Source organism: Salvelinus fontinalis, chromosome 12, assembly GCF_029448725.1.
Source record: "Salvelinus fontinalis isolate EN_2023a chromosome 12, ASM2944872v1, whole genome shotgun sequence".
In the NCBI taxonomy this organism is placed as follows: domain Eukaryota; kingdom Metazoa; phylum Chordata; class Actinopteri; order Salmoniformes; family Salmonidae; genus Salvelinus; species Salvelinus fontinalis.
In genome coordinates, this window is record NC_074676.1 from 20,027,066 (window position 1) to 20,044,330 (window position 17,265).

Consider the following 17,265-nt stretch of genomic DNA (forward strand, 5'->3'; position numbering starts at 1 on the left):
GGATCTCGTCAAAACAACACGGGGGCGAGCATGCATGCTCATGGAATGACTCCCGCAGCATAGGTCGCTGGCGCACCCCACAACTGCACCCCAATGGCTGTTTGGTCAGTGCAGACTGGGAATCAACAATGAGATAGACTATGGTGTTTATTGCTGATAGGCTATACATCAATGCTAGTGAACATCCATATATGATATCCATATCATTATATTATATTATAAGCAACACGATCAGGAGAGAGAACGGTGAGTACGTAGCGTGCTATGGATGTGTGTGTACAGTGAACTTTGAATGATAGCCTACCGGGTAGGCTATTTATGGTCTAATTTTTAAGGTATGGGCGTCTGTTGATTGGGAAATCTAAGATAGTCTACTGTCGCATTGTTTACATGGGCTAGTTTGTTTGCATATCCTGTAGCACATGTTAAAGTTGTCTACTCCACGTACGCACTGTAATGTAGGCTACGTTCCTCCCTGTGACATGGCCATCGTGTTCTATGATGGGGATATATTTGGAATACATTTCCTTTGTGTAGGCTGTACACATCAAATATCGTATAAAGCAAGGATATTATTATGTAGTCTAGGGGTTCTCATAAATTAACGAGGTAAATGCCCTCGTTTGCAAATTAAAGCGATCGATCTCAAGATTGTTATGGAAGAAAAGGGACCTCAGCCGCTCCGCAAGAACAAATGCAGAATATCCAAATGAATACCCAGACTGGCGTGGCATGCGGGGCAGACAGTCCGAAGGGAGTGTGTGTGTGTGTGTGTGTGTGTGTGTGTGTGTGTGTGTGTGTGTGTGTGTGTGTGTGTGTGTGTGTGTGTGTGTGTGTGTGTGTGTGTGTGTGTGTGTGGAGTCTGCGTCTGCTCCAACGACCAGTTTACGCAGAGACAACAACACACGCCTGCCATACAAAGAGAATACACACCTGCCATGTTCATAGTCTGACACACATTGCCCCAACCCCTGGACAGCCCCAGACGTGCTTGGATCCTCCTATAATTATTTATTAAATTAATCTCCAGTCACAATTATTAGGCTACAGTATGACATTAAGTAAATGGTACCACTGGAAGTAGGATTTGTTAGTTGAGTGAATGACATTTTGTTTTAAATTGGGTTCCTATTCAATCATTACTAAATTACTATGTCTTTTTTAGGAACTGTCGTTACAAATTGCAACAGCCCTATGTACCAATATCCTTTGTGCAGACACAACAGTGAAGCCTGGTTATTGTGTAACATTAGACCTGTGTAATATTGGAAGAAATGTATCTCTAATTTCCTTTAGTCTCAGATACGCCCACTGCATGACGTTTTTAGGATCAAAACAACTCTTTATTGATACTCTTTGTTAAAATAACAGAGCGCCTAGACTGTAGTTTTTCCCAATAACCAGCTGATGGCGCCATAGTATTATTTGTAACATCATTGGTCGACACCTTGACATCCTATCAATGGAAGACACATCACATGCAAAAAATTCTAAACTAAAACTAACCCTTATATTTCTATTGTGTGTGCGTGCGTGTGTGTGTGCGTGCGTGTAGACTGAATGAGTTTGAGTTAGCAGTGAGTTAGCATTAACTTTTGATTTCAAAATACCACTGTTGTTACACTTCTCAAATGACAGGCTGCTACAGCAACAGTATCCAGTGATAGAGAGAACATCCAATACCAGGCTGTTCAGAGTTCACTGTGGTTTTGACTGCTCTCTCTCTCTCTTTCCATGTGTTCAATGTTTCCTGGTTGGCTAGCTGCTGTGACATAATAATAATCTATAAAATATAGAGCTCACAGACACAATCAAGTTCCTATTCTGCATGATGAAGAGAAATGCCTGTTCTGTATAATACGGTTCTTTCTGAGCATTTGTCACTTTGAAACCTGAACCCAACCTGAATAATAAGACCCTGGTGAGTCAAGGCTTTCTTGCAGTTACTTGTGTTGATGAATTTTATGTTGTTTTCTCAATCTTTCTTTTGTCAGATGCTGGATGGACTCCGTCGGAGGCACGGCTCTCGCCCTTCCCCCCGACCCCTGTCACTCAACTTCACCACCTTCTCAGCCCCGCCCCCAAGCCCTGATATTGACAGCAATCATCATCCAATCAGGAGGTGAGGATCAACTCAAAGGATTAACATTCAAAATTTGCCTTCTGGTTAGCCCTCTTATGAGGTTGGTCATAAAGCTATAGCCAGTCTGAAATCAACCCCTAGCCCCATTCCTTATGTAGTGGATGGCAGATGGCGCTACAGAGAGTTGCCCTATAATCTGATTGGTATAACTACCATGGAACTAACTGGAAACTTGAAAGAAATTGATGGGTGTCATAGGGCAGAATTACATTGTGGTGGCATGTTATGGGTATGCTTGTCATCGGCAGGGACTGGGGGGGTTGTTAATCAATATGAAAGGAGCAAAACCCAGGTTAGAGGAAAAGCCACCTCAGTCTTCTGAAAACCTAATCTTGGGATAGTTTTATTTTTCAGCAAGACAATCACACAAATGTTAATGCAAAAGACACAACAGAAGGGTTTTCCAAGACGTGTTGAATGTTCCTGAGTAGTTTCGTCTCAGTCCTGACTTAAATTTGCTTGAAAATCTGAGACAAAGTTTGAATATTGCTGTCCATCAATGATTCCCAGCCAAATTTAATGAGGTTGAGCAATTTTTATAAAAACTATGAATATACACTACCGGTCAAAAGTTTTAGAAAACATACTCATTCAAGGGTTTTTATTTTATTTTTACTATTTTCTACATTGTAAAATAATAGTGAAGACATCAAAACTATGAAATTACACATATGCAATCATATAGTAACCAAAAAAGTGTTAAACAAATCAAAATATATGTTATGTTTGAAATAGCCACCCTTTGCCTTGATGACAGCTTTGCAAACTCTTGGCATTCTCTCATCCAGCTTCATGAGGTAGTCACCTGGAATGCATTTCAATTAATAGGTGTGCCTTCTTAAATGTTACATTTGTGTAATTTTTTTCCTTCTTAATGTGTTAGAGCCAATCAGTTGTGTTGTGACATGGTATGGGGTATACAGAAGATAGCCCTATTTGGTAAAATACCAAGTCAACATTATGGTAAGAATAGCTCAAATAAGCAAAGAGAAACGACAGTCCATCATTACTTTAAGACATGAAGGTCAGTCAATACGGAACATTTCAACAGTTTTGAAAGTTTCTTCAAGTGCAGTCTCAAAAACCCTCAAGCGCTATGATGAAACTGGTTCTCACGAGGACCAACACAGGAATGTATTACCCAGAGTTACCTCTGCTGCAGAGGATACGTTCATTAGAGTTACCAGCCTCAGAAATTGCAGGAATCAATGCTTCACAGAGTTCAAGTAACAGACACATCTCAACATCAACTGTTCAGAGGAGACAGTGTGAATCAGGCCTTCATGGTCGAATTGCTGCAAAGAAACCACTACTAAAGGACACCAATAAGAAGAAGAGACTTGATTGGGCCAAGAAACACGAGCAATGGACATTAGACCGGTAGACATGTTTCCTTTGGTCTGGAGTCCAAATTGGAGATTTTTGGTTCCAACCGCTGTGTCTTTGTGAGACGTGGTGTGGGTGAACGGATGTTCTCCGCATGTGTATTTCCCACCGTAAAGCATGGAGGAGGAGGTGTTATGGTGTGGGGGTACTTTGCTGGTGACACTGTCTGTAATTTATTTAGAATTCAAGACATACTTAACCAGCATGGCTACCACAGCATTTTGCAGCGATACGCCATTTGGTTTTCAACATGATAATGACCCAACCCACCTCCAGGATGTGTAAGGGCTATTTTACCAAGAAGGAGAGTGATGGAGTGCTGCATCAGATGACCTGGCCGCCACAATCCCCTGACCTCAACCAAATTGAGATGGTTTGGGATGAGTTGGACCGCAGAGAGAAGGAAAAGCAGCCAACAAGTGCTCAGCATATGTGGGAACTCCTTCAAGACAAATGTCACACCCTGGCCTCTGTTATATTGATTTTCTTTATTAGTTTAGTTAGGTCAGGGTGTGACATGGGGGATGTTTGTGTGTTTTGTCTAGTTTAGGGTGTGTGTATTGTTTAGGGGGTTTTGTAGATGTATGGGGTTGTGTTCAGTGTAGGTGTTTAGGAAAGTCTATGGTTGCCTGATTTGGTTCTCAATCAGAGACAGCTGTTTATTGTTGTCTCTGATTGGGAGCCATATTTAAGGCAGCCATAGGCTTTAGGTGTTTGTGGGTAATTGTCTATGTTGAACGTTTGTAGCTTGTGCATGTACTTACGTTTGTAGCTTCACGGTCGTTTGTTGTTTTGTTTTGTAAAAGTGTTCGTTTCGTGTTTCGTCATCTTTAATAAAATAAGATGTCTTCATATCCCGCTGCGCCTTGGTCCGCTTATTATGACGATCGTGACAGAATTACCCACCAAGCGGCGGAATAAAAAGCAACAGCAGCGATCGCAGGATTTCTGGACATGGGAGGAAATCCTAGACGGGAGATGACCCTGGGCACAGCCAGGGGAATATCACGGGGCACAGCCAGGGGAATATCACCGCCCCAAGGCAGAGATGGAGGCAGCACGGCGACACGGTAGGAAGACCGAGAGACAGCCCCAAAAAAATCTTGGGGGGGGGGGGGGGGGGGCACTTGGAGCAGTCGGCGAAGTTGAGGGGTGAGTCTGAGATTGTCGAGGAGTTATTGGACAGATTGGAGGAGAGTGACCGAAGGGGAGATTATGAGACATTCGAGGAGTTGTTGACAAAATTGGAGGAGAGTGAAGAGAGAGAGTTGTTGATTTGGCAGAGTATGCATGGCATTTTCCCTGAGGAGCGTGTTAGCTGTCCGATGCCACCTGTGTCAGTTCCTCGTACTCAGCCTGAAACTTGTGTTAAAGTTCCGGAAGATTTGATGCCGGCTATACACACCAGGTCTCCAGTACATCTTCACAACCCGGTGTGTCCTGTTCCTGCTTCTTGCACTCATCCTGAGATGCGTGTCCCCAGCCCCGTACTACCAGTTCCGGCACCACGCACTAGGTCTAATGTGCGTCTCCAGAGCCCTGTACGCACTGTTCCTGCTCCCCGCACTAGCCTTGAGGTGCATGTCTCCAGCCCATTACCACCAGTGCCTACACCAAGCACCAAGCCTCCTGTGCGCCTCCAGAGTCCTGTGTGTCCTGTTGCTGCTCCCCGCACTAGCCATGAGATGCGTGTCCCCAGCCCGATACCACCAGTGCCGGCACCACGCACTAGGCCTAATGTGCGTCTCCAGGGTCCAGTATGCCCTGTTCCTTCTCCCCGCACTAGCCTTCAGGTGCGTGTTCCCAGCCCGGTACCACCAGTTCCGGCACCACGCACCAAGCCTCATGTGCGTCTCCAGAGCCCTGTACGCACTGATCCTTCTCCCCGCACTCGCCCTGAGGTGCGTGCCCTCAGCCCGGTAACACCAGTCCCGGTACCACGCACCAGTCCTATAGTGCGCCTCGAGAACTCAGTGTGCCCTGTTCCTGCTCCCCGCACTAGCTTTGAGGTGCGTGTCTCCAGTCCGGTACCACCAGTTCCGGCACCACGCACCAAGCCTCATGTGCGTCTCCAGAGCACTGTACGCACTGATCCTTCTCCCCGCACTCGCCCTGAGGTGCGTGCCCTCAGCCCGGTACCACGCACCAGTCCTATAGTGCGCCTCGAGAACTCAGTGTGCCCTGTTCCTGCTCCCTGCACTAGCCTTGAGGTGCGTGTCTCCAGTCCGGTACCACCAGTTCCGGCACCACGCACCAGACCTACTGTGCGCCTCAGCAGGTCAGAGTCGGCCGTCTGCCCAACGCCGCCTGCACTGCTCGTCTGCCCAGCGCCGTCTGAGCTAGCTGCCTGCCCAACGCCATCTAAGCCATCCGTCTGCCCAGCGCCATCTGAGCCATCCGTCTGCCCAGCGCCATCTGAGCCATCCGTCTGCCCAGCGCCATCTGAGCCATCCGTCTGCCCAGCGCCATCTGAGCCATCCGTCTGCCCAGCGCCATCTGAGCCATCCGTCTGCCCAGCGCCATCTGAGCCATCCGTCTGTCTAGCGCCATCTGAGCCGCCCGTCTGTCCAGTGTCATCTGGGGGCATCCGTCTGTCCCGAGCCATTAGAGCCGCCCGTCTGTCCAGCGCCATCTGAGCCATCCGTCTGTCCCGAGCCATTAGAGCCGCCCGTCTGTCCCGAGCCGGAGGGAGCCGCCAGAGCCGCCAGTCAGCCAGGATCTGCCAGAGCCGCCAGTCAGCCAGGATCCGCCAGAGCCGCCAGCCAGCCATGACCAGCCAGAGCCGCCAGCCAGCCATGACCAGCCAGAGCCGCCAGCCAGCCATGACAAGCCAGAGCCGTCAGCCAGCCATGACCAGCCAGAGCCGTCAGCCAGCCATGACCAGCCAGAGCCGTCAGCCAGCCAGCCATGACCAGCCAGAGCCGTCAGCCAGCCAGCCATGACCAGCCAGAGCCGTCAGCCAGCCAGCCATGACCAGCCAGAGCCGTCAGCCAGCCAGCCATGACCAGCCAGAGCCGTCTGCCAGTCCGGAGCTGCCCCTCAGTCCGGAGCTGCCCCTCCATCCAGTGGCGCCCTCTGGGATGATATTCAGTCCGGGACTCGCCGTTCCAAAGGCGCCGCCAAAGCGGTTAGTGACTATGGTGGAGGGGGTCCACGTCCCGCACCCGAGCCGCCACCATAGGAAGGCCCACCTGGACCCTCCCCTTCTGTATCAGGTTTTGCGGCCGGAGTCCGCACCTTTGGGGGGGGTGGGGGGGGGGGGGGGGGGGGGGGGGGGGGGGTGGGGGGGGGGGGGGGGGGTGGGGGGGGGGGGGGGGGGGGGGGGGGGTACTGTCACACCCTGGCCTCTGTTATATTGATTTTCTTTATTAGTTTAGTTAGGTCAGGGTGTGACATGGGGGATGTTTGTGTGTTTTGTCTAGTTTAGGGTGTGTGTATTGTTTAAGGGGTTTTTAGTATGTATGGGGTTGTGTTCAGTGTAGGTGTTTAGGAAAGTCTATGGTTGCCTGATTTGGTTCTCAATCAGAGACAGCTGTTTATTGTTGTCTCTGATTGGGAGCCATATTTAAGGCAGCCATAGGCTTTAAGTGTTTGTGGGTAATTGTCTATGTTGAACGTTTGTAGCTTGTGTATGCACTTACGTTTGTAGCTTCACGGTCGTTTGTTGTTTTGTAAAAGTGTTTGTTTCGTGTTTCGTCATCTTTAATAAAAGAAGATGTCTTCATACCCCGCTGCGCCTTTGTCCGCTTATTATGACGATCGTGACAACAAAAAAGAAAAGCATTAAATGTGAAGCTGGTTGAAAGAATACCAAGAGTGTGCAAAGCTGTCATCAAGGCAAAGGGTGACTACTTTAAAGAATCTCAAATATAAAACATTTTGATTTGGTTTAACACTTTTTTGGTTACTACATGATTCCATATGTGTTATTTCATAGTTTTGATGTCTTCATTATTCTACAATGTAGAAAATAGTAAAAAATAAAGAAAAACCCTTGAATTAGTAGGTGTTCTAAACCTTTTGACCGGTTGTGTATATTGCCCTAAGAGTTCTGCAAAGTTGGTCAAATCTTACTCACATGATTCCCAGCTGTAATGGCTGCCAAAGGTGCTTCCTGCAAGTATTTACTCAGCGCAGTGGAGACTTATCCAATTATGATATTTCAGTTTTATTTTTTCTGAATTTGGAAAATGTTCGAGAACTTTCTTTTACTTTGACAATGTGGAGTAGGTTATGTAGATCTATAGGATAAATGTCGCATTTAATCCCTTTTAGATGTAACTTTAAAGCAGCAAAATGTGAAAAAAAGTTCAAGGGGGTGTAGACTTTCTTTAGACACTGTCATCAAATCAAATTTGATTGGTCACATGTGCCGAATACAACAGGTGTAGACTTTACAGTGAAATGTTTACTTATGATCCCATTCCCAACAGTGCAGAGTTAAAAAGTAAGACAACTATTTGCTAAAAATAAAAGAAAATAACGAGACTGTACACAAGGGGTACTAGTAGCGAGTAGGTGTGCAGGGGTACGAGGTTGTTGATGTAATTGAGGTAATACATCATGTACCTGTGGGTAGGGGTAAAAGTGACTAGGCAATCAGGATATATAATAAACAGAGTAGTAGCAGCGTATGTGAAAGTGTGTTTGTGTATGTAGGGTGTCAATATGCATGTGTGTGTGTGTGTGTGTGAGCGTATGTAGTATGTGTGTGTGTGTTGGAGTGTCAGTGTAGTATGTGTGTATATGAGATAGAGAGCGAAAGAGAGAGAGACTCAACCAAAAAACGAAGCAAATTGGAATGCTATCTGGCCCTAAACAGAGAATACACAGTGGCAGAATACCTGACCACTGTGAAAGACCCAAAATGAAGAAAATCCGTGACTGTGTACAGAGTAGGTGAGCATAGCCTTGCTATTGAGTGAGGTCACCATAGGCAGACCTGGCTCTCAAGAGAAGACAGGATATGTGCCCACTGTCCACAAAATTAGGTGGAAACTGAGCTGCACATCCTAACCTCCTGCCAAATGTATGACTACATTAAATATGCATATTTCCCACAGATTGCACAGACCCATAAAGAATTTGAAAACAAATCAAACATTGATAAACTCCCATATCTGTTAGGTGAAATACCGCAATGTGCAATCACAGCAGCAAGATTTGTGGCCCGTTGCCATGAGAAAAGGGCAACCAGTGGAGCACAAACAACAATATGAATACCACCAATATTTATCTGTTTGTTTATCCTCCCCCATTATTCGTGCTACAACTATTTGCACATTGCTAAAACACTGTAAATAGCTGATAATATAGCATTTGAAATGTCTTTATCTTTTTTAAACATTTTTGAGTGCAATATTTACTATTACATTTGTTTCTTCTCACTTTTATTTATTTCACATGCTTTGGCAATGTAAACATATGTTTTGCATGCCAATAAAGCCCCTTTGAATTGAGAGAGAGAGAGAGAGAGAGAGAGAGAGAGAGAAAAGTCACACCATGGCCCACCCCTTGCAAAGGACAGCTCTGATAGCCCCTCCTTCCTCCTCCTCCCCTCTCTCTCTCTCTCTCTCTCGCTCTCTCTTCTCCTCTTTCTCTCTTCTCCTCACTCTCTCATTCAGTCTTCTGCTCTGGTCTCTGCCTCGACCGGATTCCAGATGTCTCTCTTTCCCTCTTTCACATTGCACTCTTTCTTCCTTCTCTTCTCTTCTCATGACCTCTCTCTACTCCCCTATTTTCATTCTCTTCTAGTATTTCAGACTCTAGTCTTTGCTTTAGTTCAATACTTAGTGTGCTGTCTCTCTCTCTCCCTCCCTCTCTGCCTTTATGAGGACTCTACACAGGCTGAAGTTGATGAGCTCCCCCAGTCTCAGTGAACTGGGAAAGAGTGAGAAGGGATCACCGGAGGAGAGAGGAGAGAAACAGAAGAGGGCCGGGGCCAACGCTACCTGGAACAGGTATGCTGCAGCCTGACCATGCATGTAGTCTGTGCCTGTTACAGATGTAGGAACTTAATTTGATCACCCTCTTGCAGGATAACTTTACTCCAATGCAGGAAATGTAAAACATGTATTGTATTTCAAGTTTATAATTTCCACTTAGACATTTCAGATTTCCCTTACGAAAAATGCATCAACCCCTACAATAATGTTTGTTAATTATAATCCATATAATAACTCCTGCTATAGCAAACTCGCTCAAATTAAGATTCTACATTTGTATGAACATGAACTATCATCTAATGGGTAAATGTAATCTAAACAGTGTGTGTGTGTGTGTGTGTGTGTGTGTGTGTGTGTGTGTGTGTGTGTGTGTGTGTGTGTGTGTGTGTGTGTGTGTGTGTGCGTGCGTGCGTGTTCACTAGCATCCACAATGCTGTCATTGCCGTCTTCCAGAGGAAAGGTCTGTCTGACAATGAACTCTATGTCCTCAACGAAGGTGTCAGGTGAGTTCTAAACACTAACAAACACACACACACCGGTTTGCTAACATGGCATTTGTGTGTGTGTGTGTGTGTGTGTGTGTGTGTGTGTGTGTGTGTGTGTGTGTGTGTGTGTGTGTGTGTGTGTGTGTGTGTGTGTGTGTGTGTGTGTGTGTGTGTGTGTGTGTGTGTGTGTGTGTGTGTGTGTGTGTGTGTGTGTGTGAAGCCATGTGGCCTTGCCAGATGTCTCATTATCTTTCCAGGCCTGACATTAGAGCCATCAGTTCTGTCATATCAGCCTCCATTATAGCCTAGTAAACAACTGAAATCACACGCATCACACACTTGGAGAGCCGAGTCAATCATAGGGTCTATTCCTAACACTGTTTCAACATATACTTATACCACTGGAAACAAACATGAACAGTATGTTTAAAAGAGAGAGCTGGGTTGCACTTACCCAGATACCATGCAGTTATATGAGGTTTACTGTACATTCCTTGGTGTGAATGCATGTATCTACACAGTAATATACATGTACTTAACCAATAATATGCTATCATCAAATTTTACATAGTTGGTTTTGAATCTTTTGCCTGTTTTGTGTTATCAGTGTATTATACTAGTCAAATGTACCCTATAGCTCTAGTGGGTGAACTCTTGTCTTTGTTTACTCAGATACCTATTGAAAACAGAGCTGGGGTCGTTTTTCACAGAATACCTCCAGGTAAGTGATGGTTCTGCTAAATGGTGAAATAATATCATACATCGATTGTTTCTGATTGAGCCATAATATGTTTGTTTTTTTTTACAAAAGTTGTTTCATTGAACCTATCTGTCCCTCAGAACCAGTTGCTGACAAAGGGCATGGTCATTCTACGGGACAAAATAAGATTCTACGAAGGTATTTGTGGTGTCTCACTGTTAATTGAATATTAGTAGATGTGTTTACAGAGTGACACAGTAGAGAGCAGCCAGTGCTCCAAAGAACAATAGTTGAACTGAAGCTTACATTACCTTTGTCAGGGTCTGTGGTGTTCTTTGTTTAACACGCCAATGTAATCTGAGGCCATAGGTCCCAAGCAGCTGTGCATTGTGATATTATTCTCTTACTTACAGCAGACGGTTTGTTCCTCCTGTTGGTATGCAGGTCAGAAGTCACTGGACTCTCTGGCAGAGACATGGGACTTCTTCTTCTGTGATGTTCTCAACATGCTGCAGGCCATCTTTCACCCAGTACAGGTATCAATCCCCTGACTCTTCTCCTTCATCTCGCTTTCACTGTCACTCTGTCCTGACGCTCCTCTAACCTGCTCACCCTCAATCTCTCTCTCTCTCTCTCTCTATCTGTATTTCTCTCTCAGCAGACAATAAATAAGAATATTTTCTCAGGTATTTAAAGCTAAGTTTTCATAACGTTATATCCCCCTCACCTGACCCTTCGCTCCATTCTTCTGTCTATCTCTACCCTTCTCCTCTCCTGCCTGCAGGGTAAGGAGCCCAATGTGAGACAGCTGGCTCTGCTCCACTTCAGGAACACCATAGTTCTGAGTGTGAAGCTGGAGGATGCTCTGTCTCGGCCCCGCGCCCGCATTCCCCCCTCCGTCACACAGATGCTGCTTATACTGCAGGTAGGTACAGTACGCCTCTCTCTCTTTATCGCTCACTTATTTGATCTCCTTTTCTCTCTCTCTTTCAGTCTCTTTTTCTGTCTTTATATGTTTCCCCTTTATATCTTTGAGTCGTTTTGTCTCTTTTTATCTCTCTCTCTCACACACACACCCGCTCTGACCTTTCTCCTCTCTCTCCCTCTAGGGTGTCCATGAGTCGCGGGGTGTGAGTGAGGACTACCTGCGTCTGGAGTCTCTGGTCCAGAGGGTGGTCTCTCCTTACCTGGGCACCCACGGCCTCTACTCTGGAGATGGCAGTGTGGCACACTGCTCCTGTGTGCTGGGTAAGAAGCATACACTGCGCTGTTCACTCTTCTCCCACTATGTTTTCTCTCTCCTTTGCTTTCTTTTCTCTTTCTCTTACACATTATGTGCCTCCCTCACAGAGAAGCGTTTGCAGTGGTGCTGGCCTAAGCAGTCTGTGGACCAGCCGTCTAAGAACCCTGTGGTCCGTTCTAAGAGTTACAACATCCCTCTCCTCCTGACGCCCGTGGCAGAGTATGACCCTGATGCCAGCTCGGTGGGCAGCGGGGGCATCCGACGCCACTCTGCCTGTGAGATCATCTCCTGCCTGGAGGAACAGGGGCTGGCCTACGCTGACATGGCCTCCAGGTCCGACGCATCCACCTCCAGCGCCTCTGCTAACAGGCTCTGTGTGGTTCCACAGTTCAGAGGTAGGTCATCTGTCCTCCTCACTAGGTTTACGTTATGCATACACTACAAACTGCAAACTTCCAGAGGCGCAGGATGTAAAAATTCCCAGAGTATTAAAAATAAGAAAATACTCTTGCCAGACTGATTGATTCTAGCCCACAACCTTCCTTCTGTCAGGAACCATGGAGTCTCCTCTCCCCTCCCCCTCCATCCTCCCCCTCCACTCCCCAGGACCCCTCCATGGGACGGAGGCAACAATGACCCTTACGGACATGGACAAGGCTGCCCCCTCCTCTCCACTCAGCGGATCTTCCAGCCCGGAGACCGTCATTGGACAGGTTCTGGAGTCCCTGGACTTAGATTCAGATGGTATATTCATAGAATTCCCAGCCCCGCTGCTCAGAGTCAATGAGATATGGTCGGGAGAGTAGGCAGAGCACTGAGTAGAGGGAATCATGGGTAGCTTGCCATCCCCAAATATCTTATCTTAGACATTAGGGGGAAAATGCTAAACTGACCTTAGATCAGTGGCTAGGCTAGAAGCAACCTAGACCTAAAAAGACATGGTTAAGTGCACTCCATACTTCTCCCCACAAGAGGCCTCTTTTTAGTCAGCATTTACTTAGAGAAAAAACAAACTTTTCTAAGCATTTGATTAGATCTGAATATATATGCTTTTTTGGGATGCTTATGTTTTGTGTTATTTTGAAACTTGACTCTCACACCACTATGATGCCATACCTTGTAGGCCCTTGGATGTGGGCCCTTGGATTGTCTGGGTTTTCATCTACAAAACTTGGAGAACTGCAGTTACCATAAAATTCAAAGATAAAAGTAGCTTTTGGAGTAAATACACGATGTGAATGTAATTTGGTCACATCTTGCTTCTCATTCTAATAACCTGCCTAGTCCAATCTGTGTTAACCTGGCTTGTCCCATCTGTATGTTCCCCTTCCTCTGTGTGTTTTTTTACTGTCATGCCAAACATGACATGTATGGTGTGGCAATGATAGAGAAGTTGGCTAAAGTACTTCTGGGACCAGTCTGTCATCCTTTTTTCAAAGGTCATAAAGCATTCATGTTATGTATTACCCATAGAAACTAAATATTGAACTGTAATTGTTGTTTACTGTTTACTTATGATGAGAAAAATAGGGTTTAACGATAATTAATGTTGTCTCATTTACTGTGTTGTGTGGCACTTCAACTGTAAATAAATCGTTTTTTTAGGACAGCTAGGTATTGTGAAGTAAGCTTTTTAACTTAACTTGTGATTTCAATTTCAAGGGCTTTTTAACAGAAGCTATTTTTATGATGTTTTACCTCAACCGTTTTTTAATACTTAGCTTTTTTTGACAATCTGTAATGAGAAATTTTTATCCAAGGTTGTAATTATCATTCATTTGTGATATCAGATTTGAATAAAAATTCTAATGGCTAAGTACAGATTTCTATTGCCTTAAAGTATATATATATATATATATATATATATATATATATATTTAGTCCATTTACTTAAATTATACCATTGACTGAACTAAACAAATATGCACACCTTTTGTGTACTTTACGGTAATGCTCGGTTTCACGTATTTATTTTCCTTCAATCAGAGGGCTGTTTTGTATGATTGACAGAGAATGGCCAATCCTAGTGGATAATAGCGTGATAAAAAACTGTTTTTAATAACGACAACCGGAAGATAAACATTCGAAAAATCCCCTAGACACTTTTCGTTTTTATCGTAACGGAAAGTGCAATTGAAAAATACAAGATTGTCTATGATATGGATTTTTAAAGATACTTAGGTGACAAATCCTCCGATCCAGGTAAGGAGAATGTTGGCTGGCCATATGTGAGTTCGGCTAGATTTAGCTAGCTAGCTAACTGTAGCTGCTAAGCTAATGCTATTTTCGCTAACCAATATTGTTGTCATTCATTTATTTGACTAAATATAAATCGTAATTCAACGCAAGCTAGATAATCTGATCATGATCCCCCATTAGAAGTGTGTCAACTAGTTAACGTTAGTGTGCTTGCAGACTCAGACTGCACGTTGCAGAGACTAGTTAGCTACAGTAGTTAATGTTAGCTACCTACAGCATACGTTTAGCATGCCCTCACCCCACAAAAAAATAAACATTGCCAGGAGGACAACATTGCTATACCTTCCTATCACAACCTGTACAATCTGGTATGTTAGCTAGTATTGTCTCACGTTTTAGGTGTGTATGTCACTCATGTATGTCTCCTATCTTCAGGTTCGTCTCGCTCTTGACTTGCCAGTGCCACAGTGTTAACGTTCCCCCTCCAGGGCACCACCCCATCCCTTAATTAAATGAGAATGTCTCTGGCCCAAAGAGTCCTCCTGACCTGGATCTTCTCCCTCATCTTCCTCATCATGCTGGTCCTCAAACTGGATTCCAAGATACCCTGGAACTGGTTCCTCATCTTCCTCCCCGTATGGATTTTTGACACCATCCTCATCCTCATGCTCGTGGTGAAGATGGCGGGTCGGTGCAAGCCCGGCTATGACCCGCGTGGAGGCCAGCAGAACCTGCGACGGAGGGTGTGGTACCTAGTGGCCATGCTGCTGAAGCTGGGCTTCTGTCTGACGCTGTGCGCCCGGCTGGAGAGGCTGATGGAAATCTGGCTCAGTGTGGTGTGTGTTCCCCTCTGGGCCCTGCTGGTCGGGGCCATGGTGGAGCTGGGCTACAGTGTCTTTCACTACCGCAGAGAGTGAGAGGATAGAGAGGGAGAAAGATGGAGATAGATTTTATTTACTCTGTCTAGGATATAAAGACTGCAAGTTAGTCTGTAGGGGAGATGAATGGGAGATTATTGTTATCCACTGTAGGAGAAACTGAACTGAAGAATATGGAGATGAGAAATTGTTCATTTTCACTACAGCAAAGACTGAAAGAATGGGAGGGTAAATGGAGATGGAAAAGGGAATTGATTTAGTTTACTCCACTAGTACATGATGTAAAGACCACTACAAGAGAGACTACTACAAGAGAGAGTAGTGATATGGCAATATGTTTAATGGGTTTATGCTGCTTACAAATGTAATCTTTATTTCGCCCTAGTGATACAGCAAGAAATGTTGCAGCCATGTTGGTCTTTGCCATGATGGATGAGAATTCAGGGTATTCATAAGCAGACTGGACCTCCTGACAGACTGACTGATCTGTGCATGTGCCTTTGTTACTCTCAGATAACTGGAACCGTTAGGTCCAAGGGGTTTATATGTGAACATTAATTATGTGTCTTTTTGAAGTGGTAGGGATCTGTTTTTCTGTGGATATCACGGAGAAACACACACAAAAATAAATATTTACAATTCCTCAACTTTGCTGGGTTGGATTGGTGTAAGCAGTATGACTGATTATACAGCAGTATATCCCATCTTTCATTTATTTAATCACATGCAGATTAGTGACTACTTCAAAGGGAGAAATGAAGTGTACATTCTATAAGTCTTGGAACAAGGCTCCGAGTCTGATATAAAGAGAATTACATAACTGGTAACCTGACCCACTCCAAAGAGAACAGAGGCAGCGATTACCTGCCCTCTGGGGTGTTCTGTAAGAGGTCAGCTTATTCATGGACAGGACTCGTACTGTTACTGCTACTGGCAGCCAGGGCATCGGGGTTAGAAAGTGCTATAATAACTCCATGTTGTCTTCTGTGATGTTTTGTTGTTTGCTAAGGCAGAGTTTCTCAATCTAGTCCTGTGGCTCACCCAGGAGGCTGCATGTATTTGTTTTCTGCTCTAGTCAAGCACTAACACACCTGATTCTACTAAGCAAGTAATCATCAACCATGTTAGCGAAATAAGGCTAATGCTTGGACCTGGGTTAGAACCAACAAGTGCATATTTTTGGAGTCTCACAGGAATGGATTGAGAAACACTGTACAAAGGGCCTGTCGCTGGCTGGCTGGGGTGTGCCAGGACTGAAGGTCTGACAACCTTTAGAACCTTCCCTTATTTTTTATCCGTTAAGCTACAGCCACACTCAGATGCGTGAACATGGATGAAATCATATGATTTTCACTCAGTGGCCAGTTTATTAGGTACACCACCCTGTTCACGAAAATTGATTGCTCCTACAGACAGTGAATCACGTGGCCGTGGCTTGTTATATAAAGAAGACATCCCGTTACTGTTCGATTGAACGTTAGAACGAGTGACCTAAGTGACTTTGAGCGTGGTATGATCATCGGTGCCAGGTGCGCCAGATCCAGTATCTCAGAAACACTCGTCCTCCTGGGCTTTTCACGCACGACAGTGTCTAGGGTTTACCGAGAATGTTGCGACAAACAAAAAAACATCCAGTCCTTTGGGCGAAAACAGCTCATTGATGAGAGGTCAAAGGAGAATGCCAAGAATTGTGCAAGCTAACAGGCGGGCTACAAACAGACATAACAGCACAGTACAACAGTGGTGTGCAGAACGGCATCTCGGAATGCACAACTCATCGATCCTTGTCACGGATTGGTTATTGCAGATGACCACACTGGGTTCCACTCATATCAGCTTAAAACAAGAAGAAGCGGCGCCAGTGGGTACGCGATCACCAACACTGGACAATTGAGTGGGAAAAAATTGCCTGGTTCAAATCTGAACAGTGTTTCTAACCAAACCCAATAGATCATCTCTGGGATGAGGTGGAACGGGCTGTTCACAACATGAATGTACCGCCTCCAATCTGCAGCAACTCCATGATTCCATCGCATCAGCATGGACCAACATCCCTGTGGAATGTTTCCGACACCTTGTAGAATCCATGCTCCGAAGAGTTCAGGCTGTTCTGGAGTAAAAGTGGGGTCCGACCGGGTACGATAAGGGTGTACCTAATAAACAGTGTACATCATTGTCCGTCAAAGTACAACTCAAGTCAACTATTTTCAGACGAGTTTGTCTGTCAAAAGACTGCGTTTTTTTTGTCAGAGAATCATCATCCGTTGTCATTCATCCGGCACCTAT

The 17,265-nt window shown here is 45.2% G+C and overlaps 2 protein-coding genes across 2 annotated transcripts; both read left to right on the top strand.

Annotated features, from left to right (window-relative positions):
• Positions 1 to 13,718, top strand: prr5a (proline rich 5a (renal)). Its single transcript, XM_055939989.1, has 11 exons — positions 1 to 246; positions 1,995 to 2,122; positions 9,364 to 9,489; positions 9,897 to 9,977; positions 10,632 to 10,680; positions 10,800 to 10,857; positions 11,104 to 11,195; positions 11,444 to 11,584; positions 11,769 to 11,907; positions 12,010 to 12,297; positions 12,455 to 13,718. The coding sequence occupies exons 2-11, from the start codon at positions 1,995 to 1,997 to the stop codon at positions 12,706 to 12,708; spliced, it is 1,356 nt and encodes a 451-aa protein (XP_055795964.1). The 5' UTR covers positions 1 to 246; the 3' UTR covers positions 12,709 to 13,718.
• A 199-nt stretch (positions 13,719 to 13,917) lies between these two features.
• On the top strand, positions 13,918 to 15,626 carry tmem60 (transmembrane protein 60). Its single transcript, XM_055940006.1, has 2 exons — positions 13,918 to 14,104; positions 14,537 to 15,626. The coding sequence occupies exon 2, from the start codon at positions 14,614 to 14,616 to the stop codon at positions 15,016 to 15,018; it is 405 nt and encodes a 134-aa protein (XP_055795981.1). The 5' UTR covers positions 13,918 to 14,104; positions 14,537 to 14,613; the 3' UTR covers positions 15,019 to 15,626.
• The last annotated feature ends 1,639 nt before the right edge of the window (positions 15,627 to 17,265 follow it).

Excerpts from the sequence above, each read along its gene's own strand:
- prr5a (XM_055939989.1), top strand. The coding sequence starts at position 1,995 with ATGCTGGATGGACTCCGTCGGAGGCACGGCTCTCGCCCTTCCCCCCGA. Across the intron at positions 2,123-9,363 it reads AATCATCATCCAATCAGGAG|GACTCTACACAGGCTGAAGT; the intron begins GTGAGGATCAAC and ends TGCCTTTATGAG. Across the intron at positions 11,908-12,009 it reads ACACTGCTCCTGTGTGCTGG|AGAAGCGTTTGCAGTGGTGC; the intron begins GTAAGAAGCATA and ends CCTCCCTCACAG.
- tmem60 (XM_055940006.1), top strand. The coding sequence starts at position 14,614 with ATGAGAATGTCTCTGGCCCAAAGAGTCCTCCTGACCTGGATCTTCTCC.